We start from the raw sequence: 18793 nt of genomic DNA on the forward strand, positions 1-18793 counted from the left end.
CTCTCTCTCTCTCTCTCTCTCTCTCTCTCTCTCTCTCCTCTCTCTCTTCTCTCTCTCTCTCTCTCTCTTCTCTCTCTCTCTCTCTCCAGGTCCAACAAAACAACTCTTCTACAGGTCCTCTTATAAACAGTGCAAGGTTACCTTATTATTTGTTTGGTAAACGTATTTCGTATAAACCAGGTGAGTATACAACTCTTCTCATACATTTTTGATCCTTTTATAAGGAGATTCCTGTAAATCTTGTTTATTTTTACACGCTAATAAACGGGATAATTAGCGCTAATTGATTAAAATTAGCCGACTGTCGGGATTCAAAAAGGGGAGGTTCATTCCATGTACAAACCAAGTGTTCATTTACCGAATATTTTATTACGTTTTTAGGTAACAAAATTAACCGAGAGATATGACATCCGGAATTACAGTGATTATTAAGACAGTCGTCTGGAACCATTTTAGAGGCCTCTTTTTGATTCCGTTTTATCTTTCCTTCCGCGTTTGATTTGTCCTTTTGTCTATCAGGTCACAAAGGGGATGGTAACAGAACCGCCCGCGACCGCGGACGGTTGTCTCGGGGCGCGGGACGGACTTTAAGTCCACAAAAAAAAAAATAAATGAAAAAAAAAATTATAAATTTTTTTAATTTATATATATATCGTGGTTTAACGTTGACTTCATTAGATAGATTCCCAGTGCAAAGTGTAACTGTATCACGAGAAATAATTTATTTGATTTTGCGGATACAATAATAGGTTACACGTACAAAGTCACAGATGACGGGAAACGCTAAGTGTAAAGAGGGAGGCGAGACAAAGACTTTCCCGCCCGAGGCGAGGGGCCTCTTCCTGTGTTTGTCGGACGGGTCCCCTGCGGCGCGCTTGCGCTGTTGCTTGCATCGCACGCGTAAGAATTTTTATCGATGTCTACCACTTCTTCCATGGCGCCAAAAACTTTGATGTCATAAGCTTAACGCTTGTCTTTTGTTGTTACTTTGCGGTCGTCTTTCTTAATCAGGATTAACTCAACCCACTTTTTTTTCTGTCCTCTACACCAACCACATAAGTCATTTAATCGGTCCTATTAACTACAAGACAGATGTGGGTCCCCGGCCCCCTTCATCCCACCGACTCCCACGACGTCTTTCTCTTACACTCTCTCCCAACCCTGTCTACTTCTTTGCACTGAGCCAGTTGCTCAAACACACAAGCCTGTTTACAGTTGTCGGTGAAATGCCGCTCCTCTGTCATAACAGTCAAAGCATGAGACTGAAGTTCCCACTGTGGGTCAAAATAATGCGCTGTGATGTGCTGTCGACACGTCGGATGCGATCCGAATTATAATAATAATAATATATTTAATTTGTTAGCGCTTTAACAGGTGCTCAAAGACACTTTACAGATATAGTGAAGAGAAAAGAAAAGAAAGGAACAACAAATAAATATATAGTTAAAGTTAAAGTCAAATAATACAAAATCAATCACACATTAACGCATTCATTTGTATCTGATGTATCTAATTAACAGCCCCTCGTCCTCCACAATGTTAAACTGTAGCCCCCCATTTAGCTATTGCTGTTGTTGTCCAGGCGTAAAAAGGGCTGTTTAAAACACTTTTCTTTTAATCCATATCTCTCGCTAGAATCTCCCACCATCCAACTAACAACAACAACAACAACGTCAAGCCTTTGGGCTCTGAAACTACGGGGCGGGCCGAGGACAAATACACATGCGTTAATCGCACGTTAAAATAATTAGTGGCGTTAAAAAAAATTGACAGCCCTAAAAAAAACGTCTCTTTTATTATCTAACTTATTCTCTATTTGGTATTTGGGACTTGGCTAGTGTGCCGGTGGTACATAACATGATTCACAAACACAGATCATGTAATTGGAATTTATCTTTCTTGGTTCATTCAGGTTTCATGCACATGTCGTCGTATTTCTGGAGAAGTGACACCGTTTCGGGTAATTGATTCCCTCTACAGAAATGGCTCTCAGCCTCGATGGAGTAACGGTGCAGAAGGGAAAATATTACAGCACAAAACTTCCAGCAACAAAGTGATTAAATCAAGCTGCAGGCCCAGCTCCAGTTCAAAGAGTCGATATAAGGACATGAAGGTAGAAGATACACACAGAGAGCGATGGTGGCTCTCTCCATTACACAGTGGTGTGCCCTGCGGTCATTATTTCCCTCCCTGGGGGTGCAGACTATTAAAGCCTGCAGGTTCCTTTTTTGTTATACACTTCACAAACCTGCAGCACCCACATTACTGCAACGGTTTATTGCTTCTCTGCACTGCAGTACACATCACATGCCTGTGGGAATAGACGGACAGGTATGTGTATGTGGCGGCATAAATATCTTCCAGTGATTGTCTCTATCTCACTTCGAAAGATGCTGTGCCACATGTGAGCCGTATGCAGCCTCCCCATAAAAGCTTCCAATACCCCATACTGCTGAAGATAAGTCTTGGCAGCGGAATTGGAAAGGCTGGCTGAAAGCGCTTCAGGCTGCTTCTCTCAGATAAATGCCCAGTGTATGGCTAGCATGTCTGTTGCTAGGCTGATATCCATATTTAAGTTATTTTTGAAAGATGTCAGAACAGTGAAATCTTTTAGCATTTTCTCATAATATACTGAGCAACCCTTTTATGTTTTTTGGGGGGATTTTCCCTTTCTTGTAGTTGTTTATATAGGTTTGTGTGCATGTAAATGGTCTGCAAAGGCTACAATCCCAAAGTTCCCTCAATAGGGAGTTTCCCCCCTGCCTGAAACATCTCCATTGGACTCCTTCCTTTACTGCTGTAAAATAGTGACATCACTATGTAACATTTAGGCTTCTAGTAGCTAGCGCTTCAACACATTGATACGTGATAGGCTAAGGGGCGAGGCTTTCCCGACACATCTCTAAGCGGTTGACCAATCACAACAGACCCAGCCAGCTAACCAATCAGAGCAAACTGGGCTCTGGTTTCAGACAGAGGGTGAAAAGAGATGCTTTTTGAACATTAAAGCATGGGAACATGTCACGGTCGAGGCAGAAAATACAAACATTTACCTGAAAATGTGTAAAATAAGTCGCCTTTTAAAGAGATCAATTCAAAATACAAGAGTGGGAGATTTAACCATACTAAAAATGTCTGAAACACAGATTGTGTACAGCTTCTCAGGTGTTGTATTAGCGTGACCTTGGGTGGCTGCTAATGCAAACTGACGGAAAAAAACATCTGAATACATCATATTAACGGGAGCCCTAATCTACATGATCCACAACATTCATATCTCTTTCCTTTCAGCCCTTGGAACGTGGTCCAGAGGTTTGCGAGCACATTCGACAGCAGCCAGATAAACAATATAATGGAATGAATCTAAACACATAATCGGCTATCCCCCAATGTTTGAAGTCGGGCTGAGATATCGGCTCCCGTGTGTGTTTTTGTGTGTTCATTGCCGTTTGATTACCTGCTACACAGTCCGACCTGAGATATCCTCAGTCCTGCAGCTGAGACAAGGCTATCCCTCATTACGCCCCGCTCTGCCAACCTGGCTACGGAGATAAGAGGGAACAACACCGGCCCCTCTGTTTCTATCACTGTTTACACACACAGAGCCACGTTGCCACAGAGAGTCATTTAACAACGACTCTTAGTGATCATTTTCCCTTTTTTGTTGACCTGATATCCTTCTCCGTGCCGTGTTTATGCCAAGGTTTCACAGCTGTGTATCTTTTTTTATCGACTTCTTAAACTCATCCAGGGTTAATGGTGCCCGTAATCTACATAAGTTATCCTTATATATGGGCCATTCTCAATGATTTCTCCTCTCCTTTTGAGATTGCAGATGGTTAGGGGTTGGTTTTTCATGCTGACGGGGATATGGTGTTCTGATGCTGTGATATCTGGATTAAGGTTTATTCAGCCTGACTTTATTCAAATCCTCTGGCAGACATCGGGGAGTTGGGCTTTGCGGCAGTCGACCACACTTTGAGTCCAGGCAGATATTAAAGATCTTTTTCTTCCAACAGTAACCGTAAAGTTTGAGCATATTACAGCAGAAATAAAGCAACTCTTTTCAAAAAAGTTCTGACTTTTATGATGTTTTAAACTCTTTAAGGCTCTCTGGTGATTTAGTTTCCAACTTCTGGAACTTAATTTTGTCCCTAAACAATATTATAAAAGTGCCTGCACACTTCTGGTTCAAAGCAATATGGTCCTATTGAATATTCCGTGTGAAAGAAAGCCAAGGCATTTCCACAAATTGTGATATAGTGTTTCTATTAATGTGATAGCTGTTATAAAGGCAGCCCTAGGTCAGATCAAAGACTTTGAAATGGTGCAACATGAGCTGGCAGACGCATGCAGGAGGACTTGTTGCCAACTTTTAGCTGAATGCAGCCAAACAGTTTAGGACTGCTGTAATATTTGGCTGCAGCTCCACTGTTCAGCTGTGGATGATTGACACTGGGGGAGGTTTGAAAAACATAGCCACCAATCGTATGCTGATAGGAGTTTGGAATTCTTTGCTACACGCTTAAAAGCTGCAATCGATAAGGGATGCATGATAATATTGCAACCCAGTCTCACGGAATTTCGTGTTATAGTCACGAAATTAATTTAATCTATTGATTCGTGTTCACCAACACGATTTTCGCAGTTTAAAAGCAATGTATTTCTATTGGTAGTATGTTTCGTGCCTGCACCACGTCTTTTTGTCCGCTGGGGTCTTGGAAGACTGGAAGCTATGTGGTTCATAAAAACATTTTCTTACTCAATATCTTACCCTAACCCTAACCCTTTTATTTTAAATAGTATAATGTCTGAGTTCCTTCTAATTTGTTATTATTTGGTGCAGGCACGAAAGATACCAATATAAATACATTGCTTCTAAAATTGTTCTGTGTGACACGAAAAAAATGGGGAAATCGTGTTGGTGAACACGAATCAATAGATTAATTTCGTAACGATAACACGAAATGCCGTGAGACTGGGTTGAATATTGAAACATGTTTGGTATCCACTTATAAAGGCTCTTAAATGAAATACTGACATCAGTTTTGCATGCATAACATTGGTTGATATATTGGTGCTTTGCGCGTGTGATCCAAACCATTGATTAAGCATTTATTAGACTTTAAGGTGGGTTCTATTTTTTTCGCTAAGGACTGAAGATGCTTATATTTAGTGTATTTAGGTGAAATGTGCAGGAAAGATTGAGCTTATTATTTAGTTGTGGCTTCTTTTTACAATTTTAAGGATTTTACAGCCACATACTGTAATGAACTATTTTTAAATAAGTCATTCGGTTAATATATTATTTAATTTGAGAAACATTCTGTAAACAATACTCATACTGTACACATAAAGAACAACACAAAAAGTTGGAACATTTCGTCAAATCAGATATCAGCAAAAATCCAACAATCTTTACAATCAACCTTAAATAATCAATTTTCCTCAAATTCCTCTTTACAAACTGTTTTTTTTTCATGTCCTGGATTTTTAATATTTCTGTTTTCTTGCTCCACAGTTCTTGTCAATGGGCAAAATCAGCCAGAACAAAGCCGCCAAACTGAAATCCAGCTACAGGCTACTCTGTGAAACTCTCAAGAGGTACATTTTGTGCTTGAGTGAATTTTGTGTGTTACATTTTGGAAGAAGTTGCTGATTTGTGTGTTATATTTCGGAGGCGCATTATGACTTCAAAGCTGCTGAAAATACAGCAAAAAGACGGTTTAAATCTTCTGAGAGCCAGAATCTTTCCCTCTGAAGTGTCCTTGAAGAAGTCTTAAATCCCTATCAGTTGTTTTTTTACTGTTAATAAAGAGTGGGAATAGTATCTGTGACAAGACGCTGGCTTCTGAAGGGACATTGTGATTGGGGTCACCTTTCACTCAAGGTATAGTCTAGCCAGAAATCCTTATTTGAGCAAAAAGTGGAACGCAAGGTTATACGACCTGAGGCAGTATCGCTATGAATGCATGATATGGATTTTGTTCAGCAGATAACAGATAATTATCTGCCTCTCATGGCTGATCACATAACTGATAAATTCACATTTATTCACAACCAAGGGTAAAAAGGCTAATAGGCAGTGCTTGTTAAGTCGATGGAAGGAATGTGGCTTTGCATTAGCGTACAATAATTTATCATCTGTCATTTCCTTATCAAAAGAATATATAATAATGCCCCCTTGTAATATTATACCACGACTTTATGTAGTAGGGAAATACTCCAAAACACACTTCTTTCTTAAGCTTAATCAAATCCCTAATGAAACACTGATTCTCAGAGTCGCCACAAAGGAACATAAAGACGAAGTTAAATTAACATTTGAGACCCCAATTTATTGTGGAAACAACAAATCTCTGTGTGATTTCTTGGGAAAATAAGAAACCAATCTAAATGTATGTCTACATGCATTTAGTAACAAAGCTATTCTGAGAAATTGGATTCAGACAAGTGTTAACAAGTAGTTGTGTTGTTTTATGATTTGCCATGAAACTAATGTGTTAATGGATTCATTTATAATGGTTGGTTAGTTTCCTCAAGTATCATGAATTACAGGGTCTTGTTCTCATGTAATAATAATAATGATAATCAACATACATTTTATTTATAAAGGCGCCTTTCAAGGCTCTCAAGGTCGCCGCACACAAAACAAAAGTCCAAAAAAACACGACAATATAATCAATCAATCAATCAGTCAATCAATAAAAACAGAAAAGCAGAGGATGTGTGATGTGATCAGGGTGGATATGCCAGTGTGAAGAAATATGTTTTGAGACTTAATTGTTCATGTATAAAATAAAGACGTAACATTGATTTAATCTGCTTTACTGTACCAGTGTTTTGTTACGGTGGCCGACAGAGGCAACGTCCCAAAACACATTAGAAGAAACGTTCCACATGGTACTTGTTTACTACTTAAATAATCTGTTTAATCTAATAGTTCCCAGGATTCCGAGCTCCACGTTTTGGGAGAGGCAAAGCGATGCCGTGCGGAGCTTCAGAGGCTGCAGGCCGGGCTGGAGAGAGCCGAGGAGCAGAGCACCTCTGAGCAGCCTGAAAGTGAGGTCAATGAACTGAGGCAACACCTCCTGCAGGCATGCAATGAACTGAAAGCTGCTGAGGACAGAGAGTACAAGACACAGCACCGCCTCAGATGGTGAGCACTGTGTGTGTGTGTATGCACACACGTACACACGCTATTACTGCAACCGCTCATGCTGCAAGTTTCATTTTCGGTACGACATTGAAACCGAATGTCAGGTAAAAAATTATATTTGACTTGACAAAACACAGAAGTGAAACCAGTGTGGTGGAAAAGAGAAGCAGGAGGATGCTTGCATTGACTTTAAAGGGAGGTGAAGGTGAAAGAGACTCAACTTGCAAGTGTGTGTGTGTGTGTGTGTGTGTGTGTGTGTGTGTGTGTGTGTGTGTGTGTGTGTGTGTGTGTGTGTGTAGCTGGCTGAAGAGGAGCAGTGGAACCAGTTGCCTAATGGAGAGTACACCACGGCTGAATCCCGTAGCAACGCCTACTTTAGCCCGACATTTAAAAAATATTTACCATTACCTTAATGTTGTTTCTCTTTTGGTAGCCACATTTTTGAAAGATTTAGGACAAACTCAAGTACACAGAGCTTGATTCACATGCCAGGGTTTTTTTAGTTGTATGTGGATGAATGTGTTTACTTGTCTGAGCTCTCACACTGATACGTTTTTTCCACACTAGTCCTGCTGGATCTTTCTCTGTTCCTTTCCTCTCATCCTTTCCTTCAACTCCCATGAGTCTCTCCTCTCATCATAACCTTTTTTTTCCCTTCTTTTCTGCTGCAGGTTTATCTTTTCCTTCCCCTTACTCACTCAACGAGGATATCAGTGCGACCAAAGGGTCAAACACACCCACAGAAACGGAAAATAACAAATGGACCTGAGTATCTCTCTCTTTTCTGTACACAAACCCGACTTTGAAAAGGGCCAAAGGGAGGTTACTGGAACATTGCTAAGCAACACGATAACATGCACGAGTGGTTCCCAAACAGTTGGGCTTCTGACACCCGAAGCCCTCGTTAAAGACTTATAGAGCAATTTTGACTTCTTGGATTCTCAAGTCAATTTCAACAGGCCTGTGAGAATATCATAAAAGCGTGCTGCACAAAAAATTGTAGGTACAAAGTTTCTAAATGTATTAAATATTAAAGAGCAGTTGGTATAAACATTTAAAGCTTTTTTTAAATGTTTACTTCTGTAACCTAGTTCATCTCTATGTAACACTCGCGCTTCTATTGGCTAGCGCTCCAACACATTGTACGTGATGGGGCGGGACATCTCTAAGGAGTTGACCAATCACAACAGAGCCGGCCTGCTGACCAATCAGAGCAGTTTGGGCTCTGGTTTCAGACAGAGGGGGAAAAGAGGTGCTGCAGCACAGACAGTATGAGAACAATAAAGAGCTTCTTGAACATTAAAACATGTAAACATGTCACAGTAGAGGTATAAAATAAAAATATGAACCTGAAAATGAACAGGATATATCCTCTTTAACTATCAGTTTATGTGTAGCAATGGGAGCAATTTGCATGGAAGTTGAAGAAGCAAGTGTGAGCACTAAAAATAGTTGAACCCTAATATTCTAAAAGCTCCTTATTTACGCAACAGCCTAATTTACATCTAAGCAGATCTCTTTTTCTTATCTGTGCGTCGCCTGGATTACTTCTGCAATATGAAAGCCCTCAAAGCCCAACAAACCCCTCACAGTATTGCAAAGATATGATCTGTATGATAACGGGATTTTTAGTGCAGAGCACACACACTGAAGCAGAGAGTTGAAGGCCCAGCGGTAATTGAAATATTAAATGAAACCATTTACAGAGCGTCCTCAGAGGAGGCAATAATAGACAGGATTAGACGAGTGAGTGTGCATATTATTCGTGGCAGCGTTTTGGTGGTGAACTCTCTTGTCCTCTCATCATCTTTCCCCCTTTCCTTCTCTTCTTTTTCACTTTCTTATCTTCTGTCCAAATGGCCGGCGATTCGCATATGACCAGCAGATGCTCGCCATGCAAATATGCCTTTAAAAATCTTAGCGTCCTTTATCTTAAGCCAAACAGATACTCAGGAATTCAGCACTTTTCCAGTCACATATTTTAGCATTCATGCAGCTTTCTCTGTACATCAGTTAATATCCAATAAATCAACTTGTCAGGAAGATTAATATTGCACACTTCGTGATACGTGTATAGCTGTACACTATGTGCTATTGTAAGGTTTTTTCCCAATGTGATATTTCCATACAAATTGCAATCAACTGCCTAAAAAAAGTGTCTGCCGGCTGCCGCAGGGATAAATGTAAATAGTTTGACCATGCAGATTTATTCCTTGTCATTTATGATTATTTATAGGCAGATTCTATTTGCACCCGGGTGTCTGGAGCTAACAATGCTATTTACACCCAGGTGTCCGTAGCTAACAATGCTATTTACACCCGGGTGTCCGTAGCTAACAATGCTATTTACACCCGGGTGTCTGTAGCTAACAATGCTATTTACACCCAGGTGTCTGTAGNATTGGTATTTATTATTTTGATATTTATTTAAATATATCATTTATTTTTGTATTGGTTTTTCAGTTGAATTATACGTTCAGGGTAATCAACAGTTAAAAAGATACTGTTCAAATTATTATTTGTTTTAAAGTTCAATAAATGGATGTTTTCAAAGTCAATGAATAATCATATTTAATAATCGTGATATCAATGTGTATCAAATAAGAAAGGTCTTAAATATGATTTAGAAGGTCTTAAAAATGATCGGATTTGAAAGGTATTTCTGTGTTGCGATAGCGTCTAAATGTGTTTTGGGGGAAATGTCTGGGCTGCAAAGTAACCAGTACGGTAATAGCCTTTCAGTTCCCCCCAACAATTTGTATTGAATTAAATCAACATGGAACCAGTAATCACTAACTTTGTTTCCCCCGGCCCCTTATTGGAGAACACCCAGCTAGTAACCAAGCTTCAGCTTGCGGCAGTCAGAAATTACAAATGAATATGGGGAAGTGTCAGTTCAACCATATTTGGTTGGAAAACATCAAATTTAATGCTTGGTTGAAACCAGTGGAGGGGAACGTGTTTGAAGCCCGCCGCACTATTTGCAAAAGAGATAAGCGTTTGTTTTGCTAATGTAGCGTTAGCTCGTGTAGCGTTAGCTAGTGCAGCAGCTCCCGCAAAAACACCGGGGGACCTCCGGGCGACGTTTGGGTCTACGTCAACCCTAAAAGCGGAGGTGCTGTAGACGCTAAATACCGTAGCTAAACACCAATCATACAACAGCAACGATGAAATAGTGTAGCTAATTTAATTTAAGGGGTAATTTCTCAAAATGTTCCCCGTGTGGTTTATTCACCATTACAATAGCCCCACCTAAAATAATTTCCACCAGCCGCCACTGAATGAGAGTTTAGAATGTAAGGGCGGTAACACGAGCAATTTGTCTAAACATTTAGCAAAAGTGCACCACAATCACACGGAGAAATACATGGTTTGTATATAGTACAAAATAAATTATATATATTTGATGACGAAAGCCGGTAGGATGCCGGGTGCATTCAGGGCGCCGCCATTACTGTTTACACTGCGTGGAATGGTGCTCTGTCATAGGTTGAGCTGTGTGGAATGGTGCGCTGTGATTGGTTGAGCAGATGTATCGCATTCTGTAGAGAAGGGAGACTGGCGTTTGTTGCTGTTTGGAAAGAAAGTGAAAAAACAGGACAGAATAACAAGGCGGATATTGCGTTTTGCGTAAAATTTAATATTGACATTTCAATACCGACGAAATATAATACTGATTTCGGCGGGAACACATTTTTTTCAAAAGTGGCGTTTGTTGCGTTTTGTAACCAAACTCTTCATTTGAAGTGCTGATTTCATGTATAAAGCTTTGAAAAAAATTAAATTGATAAAAAAAACAGGGGCGGAGCTTATGCCTGCTCATGCGGGAGATTCTACCGGCAGATACTGCTGTGATGAAATGCCATATCATGGATTATCAAGGATTATTTCTGAAACAGTATGGAGCTCAAAGGCTTTCTCTCTTGCCGGTTATACCACAAGGTGAGTTCCTGTTTATTTCCTGCTTCTTCACACGCATGCTCTCCAGTACAGGTTAGCTCTGAGTGTTAGCATGCTAATGTAAACACCGACCATATTACATCCAAAACAGTCGGGCATTGTTTCTGATAGCAACGTTTCTGATAGTGCTGTGGGTCCGCCGCCGATATGACGTCAAACCGCCGCAAATCTGGATCAGCTCCATTGTACCCCCGTTTTTAGAGATTTGGGTAGGAAGGAAAAGAGAGAGGGTTTTATTTTCTAACGCTGCCTGAGTTCCCTGACACACCGGGGACACATTTATGTATAAAAGACATACAAATTTGCATTTTGCCTGATTGCAAGTTTGACAGCAGTGAAAGCGACCAAACCAAAATGATGGGGTAGTCTTTTCTAAGGAACACACTTCTGGGTCATTGCCTCCCATTACCCCTAGATTAGACATGATTGGTGCAGAGACACAAGCTCAGGGCTCCCGCTAGTTCAGCATAACGGTGAGGTGTATTTTTATGAACATTTTTTTTGTTTTTAGGCCGGTCGTATCATTTATTATTTCATCCTACTTACTTTCGTCCCACACCTTGAAGGCCAGTCCCTGAAAATATTGTCCAACATGAAATGTGATGCAAAAAAGTTGGGGGGTGCTGATTTAGAGTGTCTGGATACCTGACTAATGCAGGTCCAATAGCTAACTCTCCTTCTGTCTGGTATCCGCCTAAATCTGATAATATTGTGAGGCTTTTACACTGCAGGGGCTGTTCAACTGAAACAAGGAGCTGAAAGAGGCTAGAAAGCTCGGAGCTGTGGTAAACTGCAGAGCAGGAAGACACTGCTCGTTACTAAACCTATGCCCTGGTCGGCAGTATACAGGAATGTTTGTTGACTTGAATGAAACCGGAGAGCTTCTGTATAAATGCAACAAAAACCAACACACATTTCCTCCTTATTCATTCATTTATTCAGACACCGTCTCATTTCCTCTGTGTCTCAGGAATAAGTAAGTAGGTTTTATAAGAGAGCTGTGAGATCTCCGCTACTAAATAATCATTGCCTTTTCATGTGATTTCACTTTAGATAATAATGTGTCAGATTTTCAAAGCCTCACCACTCATCTGCAGCCGCACACCTAGCCCTGCAACTTCCTCTGAGGCAAATGTATTATTAACATGACAATAGATCTGTGGTCTCTCACTGACCCGCCTTTCATTAGCATTTATATAGACGCCGGCCGCCACTGCAGACTGCTGTAAAGCTTAATTCAGAGCAGCAAGCTAAGAAGTGACAGGGGAAGGGAAACAGCATGAAACTGAAATCGTCTGATGGAGATGTCATGCTGTCTTGAAAATTATTGTTTGGGCTCTGATGTAACAACTGAAGAGCACTTGGCTTCTCTGCTTTGTTTCATGGAGGCAAATCAAAGGAGAAATAATAACATTGGTATTACCCTCATACACCCTCAATAATGTCAGGGATTCATGCCAGCAGCTGTTGTGTTTGGGTTTAAGAGCTTCTAGAGATTTGGGTTGACATTCAAGTACTTTTTTTTCGCAATACAGACAGGGTAAAGTTATAATAGAAAGACAAAAACAGGAGTCCAGATGATTGTGTGAAAGAGTAACACACAGGAAGTGAGAACACATAAAATAACTTCTTCTGATTTATGTGCTCGTACATGGTTTAAACAAGTATTTTTTCCAGAATCAGAATTCCTTTATTCGTCCAACAATGGGAAACTTACATTATTACAGCAAAGTAAAGATACAGTAGAGAGAAATAAAATAGAACACTACCATATAAAAAGACAAGCACTTAGTATTACAAATAACAAATGTACACATTCAAGTAGGGAGTAAGTAGCGGCAGTATTTATAAAATAAGTGTAGCACTGTAGAATGAAGTGTGGTATTTAACAGTAGTAAAAATATGATTGCACATAGTTACGTAAAGATTATTGTAACAGTAATGGATGGATTCACTAGGAGTAGCAGCTAGTAGTAATAATACCATTAGCAGAACATATTGCACATAAGTGTTGCTGCATTTGAAATGCATAAAGATAATGCTAACCATATCTTAAGAATGCCAAGTCTGAAAAAACTTCAGATTACTTTGAATTACATTATACGTTCAGTGCCAATGGCTAATAATGTGCTAATGATGTACTCCACCTGTACTGCAACCCAGTCTCACGGCATTTTGTGTTATAGTCACGAAATTAATCTATTGATTCGTGTTCACCAACACAATTTCCCCATTTTTTTTCGTGTCACACAGAACAATTTTAAAAGCAATGTAAATAATAACAAATTAGAAAGGAAAAAATATAAAAAAATACAGATTTCAGTATTCTGACACAGAACGATTTTAGAAGCAATGTATTTATATTGGTAGTATGTTTCGTGCCTGCACCAAATAATAACAACTTAGAAGGAAAAAAAGATTGAAAAAATGCAGATTTCAGTATTCTGAGGCTCTGGGCCCCATTTATTTTCCTCGCGGACGGCAAAAAAAGTCAGACATTATTCTATTTAAAATAAAAACAATAATCGTGGCTTGATATTGAGTAAGAACATGTTTTTATGAACCACACAACGTCTTCCAAGAGCCAACCGGACAAAAAGACGAAACATACAATAGAAACACATTTTTTTAAATGGTGTTGGTGAACACGAATCAATAGATTACATTTATTTTCGTGACTATTACATGAAATGCCGTGAGACTAGGTTGGGTGTAATAGCATCTACCTTATTAATATTTAAGCATGAGAAAGCTTGTAAACAATTGTATTATTCATTATGTACGGTGGCCGAGATGTGCAAACGTACTTGTAGAAAGAGGTTTCATAGAACACTTTCGAACCTTCTGACTTCTATGAATCTTTTGTCTTCAATTAAGAAGAATTTAGCATGAAACTGCACACTAGTGTGTTTTTAAATATATAAATGTGGTCGTTTCTCTCATGCATTCCTCTTTCTGTTCAATCAGGAACTGAAACATGTTTTTTTTTTTCCTTCCACTTAATAACTCATCTTCCTCTGCTCTTCACCTCACCCCGTTGCAGTCTCTGGGAAGAGAAGCGGTATCTGCAGAAAGAGATTGAGTTTCAGCCCGAACCTGCAGTAAGTTCATCATTGCACCATCCAGGTGTGTTCTCAGAGACGTGGATTACTGCTGCAACACTGGTCTTACAGGGAGGATAAATATGAGTTTTACTTTAAGCCTCCATCCAGGCTTAATCCTTCAATATTACTAGTGGGACCTTTTGGAGCTAAAATATTCCATAGATGAATCTCCCATTCCGGCAAGATGATGGCATTCAAGTTATAAAAGCTTTAATCCTTGTTCCGCTTGGAGAGGTGATTTTTGTTTTTGTTTAAGAAGACCAATTGAAGTACTAATGGCTAGTACTCATCCAAAAAGCAACTGATATATTCAGTGGTGGAAAGTACATTTACTTGAGTACTGTACTTGCGTATATTTTTGAGGTATACTTTACTTGAGTAGCCAATATTGTACTTTTGACATTGCCACCATTTCTTTTTAGAAATTAGGTTACTAGTTACTTTATTACGGTGGCAAACAGGTGCAAACGCGCTACATCTTCACCAACGTCACGGTTTACTAAAAGCGCAACATTAACCAATCGCTGCAAACACATAACACTGCAAATACAAAACGCTGCAACAAGCTAGTTTGTCGGCCACCGTACTTTATAGATTCAGATTATTAGCTGTTAGGAAAGTATCACTCGACACCAGGTTGAGAATCAATAATCAGGTACTAATTTATTCTTGCAAGAAGAAGCAGAGTTAAGTCACATACAAAGGATATGGGTTAACTCACACACGGGGTATGTTGCTCAACGGAGCAGGAAAAAACATCAGGCTTATATAGTCCAAAACACGGAGATAACAACAAAGTCGTAAATCGAGATGGCGCTAATATCATCCGCAGGTGTCGGAAAGGTGTCGGGGACATCTGCGACGTCTTCTGGAAAGAGTCACATACTTCCTTCACGCCTCATAGAAGTGAGATATTTAGGAGACAACAAGTATGTGTCTTCTCATAAATATCATCAACCTGAAATGCCCTGCCTCCTCCTCATTAGAAGAGGCAGCTGCAAGGTCATACACAGTGCAGAGTCACACATAGTATCCGTGCATTAAAACAACCCATAAAGTGGAGACAACTTGTATTTTCTCCAACATTAGCTAATACAATATATAAATCATATATAATTATGGGTTAAGGCATCCAGCAGCAGGATAATAAGTTATTAAAATCAGCTCCAACTTTACCAGCTGTGATGGTATATTGTATTATTGGAGTAAAGCCCATTAATCATAATCCAGTTTTATACTTTTACTCAAGTAACATTTTGAATGCATGACTTTTACTTGTAACAGAGTATTTTTACAATGTAGTCTTCTCCTATTACGTTAGTAAAATATCTGAGTACCAACTATCGTTATATATTAAAAGTAGGACAGTTGCTGATCAATCAATAAATAAATGAATGTCGAGTATGCTGCAGCTGTAATATACACAATTCTCTGCATGTTATATCAAAAGCTTCACAGTAAAAAGTAAGAATATTCTTTCATTCCAGTGTCAAACTAGAATCCGAATATCTTGTTTGGTGTGATTTCGACACCACCTTGCTCTGGCTGCAGGGCGTATAAATACTGAATTGGGTGTATTATTTAGTTGATCAGAAGTGAACCACAATGCATTGCTGTTTGAGCATTTCTAACACTCGGATGGACGTGAAAATATACAGAAGCTGTTGAATCACCAGCACCTAAACTCAGCAAATCATTTTAGGTTATAATCTCAAGGTTCAATCATTAAGCTGCTTTAAAATGCTGTTGCTAATGGCAAAATTATTTGATCGTGAGCTTTTTAAAGCTTGCAGAATAAATTCCGCAGCCTTTTTTAGAATTTTTAATACTTTAGGGATTCTTTTTTACAACTGGTAAATTAAAGATTGCATAACAAAACCTTCCAAATGTGCTCAAATTCAGCTTGCATGCCTCTGGATGCACTTAAGTCAAGGTGGCTAAGTGGTGACCTTTAACAGACCAAACAAACAGGAATAAATGTAAATAAATTAAGCTGAATCAAGGATAACATGATCATGTATTGTCATATTGCAACACAGGGTAGCACGATAAAATGTAGCCTAGTGAAGAAAAACATGACAAAACAAAAGAGAATAAAATGTAGTGCGCAGATTTTGCGGGGGGGGGGGCGCTGAAATATGTTACAGCATTACTACGTCGAAAACTGTTCCAATACAAATATTTCGTTTATCAATATTTTAATAAGGTAGCACACTGGTTAATAATATTGTAGCATGTTCAAGTAACCAAGGGATATAGTAGTTATCAAATAAGTATAAGATGTGCACAGTTATAAGTTTTACAGTTATGTAATGCACCGTTGTTGGGGGGAGAGTCGAGAGACCGCCCCTTCCATATGAGTGTGTGTGTACGGCGGGCATGAGGCGTGCATGAGGCGTGCATGACGGGACGAGTTGTGTTCGTATGTGGAAAAGTCATACTCAGTGCGGTGAGCGCTGGCTTTATTGCTACTGTATCCGTAGCACCCCACGCAGTAGTTGGGACTGTGTACTGACGTCAGTAAAAAAGGTTTGTCCCCCCAAGCGCAAATGTCAAACTCCGCTTATGCAGTCGCAGCTTTTTTTATGCTCAACATGAATTATCCAGTGGCAATGTAAAGTGGACATTGCATTGCACTTCACATGCACAGCACCATAATATGCATACAAGCAATACTCTACAGCAGCTGTTCCTAACCTTTTTTCAACTCAGGGCCCACATAAGAATCTAACATTTTTTCGCGGCCCACATTCAACCGTAAACAATACGGAGGCTAAATAAAGTTCTGATTGGTCGATTCAGAACATGTGACACGTTGTTAATCCAGTAGTACAGACCGCTGTCAAGGACTGTAATGACCGTTGCTAAGGAGGATCAATAAATAAAAAGGAAAAGAGGTTCAAATGAATACAAATAAAAATAATAATGAAATGTTTCCACACAAATCATAATGTTTTGCAAATTATTTGGCGGCCCACTTGCAATGCGTTCGCCCACAGGTTGGGAACTGCTGCTCTACAGAATAATGGGGGCTGCTGCCTTTACTAGGACAGTTTAGTCATTTCAATCTGTAAATGTCACAGAGTGTACTGTAAGGGGCCTTTTTATGACTCCCATTGTTATTGAAACAACATGCCATTATTGGCATAGTGTGATATTAACTCTAACTCTCTCTCTGTAACACACAAACACACACTTGTCAAACTAGATTCATTAGCTATGTGTTTTATTACAGCAGGGCCCTTACATGCAATTGTTTGCTGTTTGACAGTATAGTAGATGGATGTTGGAGAAAAACCACAAACTAGCGTCAAAGTGCATCTTATTTATCAAGTTGAATTGGTAACAGCTGGTTTAACTGCAGTTGTTTATGTTCATACTTCACTTAAACATTTTTCTAAACAATGTTAAGGGTCAAATCGTTCTTGTGCAGAAAATGATTACAGTTAAAGGGGCCCAATTGCACTCATTTCCAGGTTCATATCAGTATGTTGTGCCTCTACAGTGACATGTCTCCATGCTTTAATGTTCAAAAAGCTCTTTATCTTTCTCATACTGCCTGTGCTGCAGCACCTCTTTTCCCCCTCAAACCAGAGCCCAGTCTGCTCTGATTGGTTAGCTAGCCGGCTCTGTTGTGATTGGTCAACCGCTTAGAGATGTCCCGCCCCTTAGCCTATCACATACAATGTGTTGGAGCTCATTAGAAGTTACATAATGATTACATTATGTTACGGAAATAAACAAAGGAGTCCAATGGAGTCGTTTCAGGCACGAAACTCCCTCTGGAGATAACACAGGAATTTTAGCCTTTGCAGACCATTAACACAACGACCTTTATAATACACTACAAGGAAGGGAAAACTCCTAAGAATAATAGGGCCCCTTCTAAGGTAGCAAACTTAAATACGTTATAGCACTAAACATTTACTTACCCATGGAAACAGCAGAAGAAATATATTTTTCATTTTGACATTATAAAAAACAAAATCCACGTGCGACGCAAAGGCTGTTGGAACCGACTCAGAGTTATGATCAGACGCTAAGAAATGAGAACAAGCCTGTAGCCTGAGCTCAATTAAATTGTCATCATAAGCCAGATATTCTTCATATGTGATGTTACATTAATATTCGTACTGCTGGCTGGTCCTCCAGGAGCTGGAGAGCAGAACAAATGTCCTGCAGGAAAAACATGAGGATCTGAGGAAGGAGGTTTCCGAGAGACGACTGGAAGTCAGGTATTCAAACCATGTTGCCTTCTTTATATCTTCTCAGTTCTACTCACTTAATGTCCTTTTTTTAATGAGACACAGTGCTGCTAATCAAAATTCTTCAGATAACAAGCGTTCTTTTTTTTGTGTGTGCGTGCCCTCACTTAATGCAAAGGAGTCTGACTGAAGATGTGGAAATCCACAAAATGCAGATATTAAGAGAACAGAAAGAGCTGGAAGACAAGACCGAGATCATAGAGCTCAAAGAGGTGTGTGTGTGTGTGTGTGTGTGTGTGTGTGTGTGTGTGTGTGTGTGTGTGTGTGTGTGTGTGTGTGTGTGTGTGTGTGTGTGTGTGTGTGTG

The 18793-nt window shown here is 39.6% G+C and overlaps 1 protein-coding gene across 1 annotated transcript in view; it reads left to right on the forward strand.

Annotated features, from left to right (window-relative positions):
• ccdc146 (coiled-coil domain containing 146) overlaps positions 1–18793 on the forward strand; it is a 39730-nt gene that overhangs the window by 20658 nt on the left and 279 nt on the right. The window contains exons 3-7 of the mRNA XM_010790044.1: positions 5522–5604; positions 6944–7159; positions 14163–14220; positions 18376–18458; positions 18607–18700. Coding sequence (XP_010788346.1) covers positions 5522–5604; positions 6944–7159; positions 14163–14220; positions 18376–18458; positions 18607–18700 — 534 coding nt within the window. The remainder of the gene's footprint in view (positions 1–5521; positions 5605–6943; positions 7160–14162; positions 14221–18375; positions 18459–18606; positions 18701–18793) is intronic.

This window comes from Notothenia coriiceps, unplaced genomic scaffold, assembly GCF_000735185.1.
Source record: "Notothenia coriiceps isolate Sejong01 unplaced genomic scaffold, NC01 NC01_scaffold00033693, whole genome shotgun sequence".
Taxonomy (NCBI): Eukaryota; Metazoa; Chordata; class Actinopteri; order Perciformes; family Nototheniidae; genus Notothenia; species Notothenia coriiceps.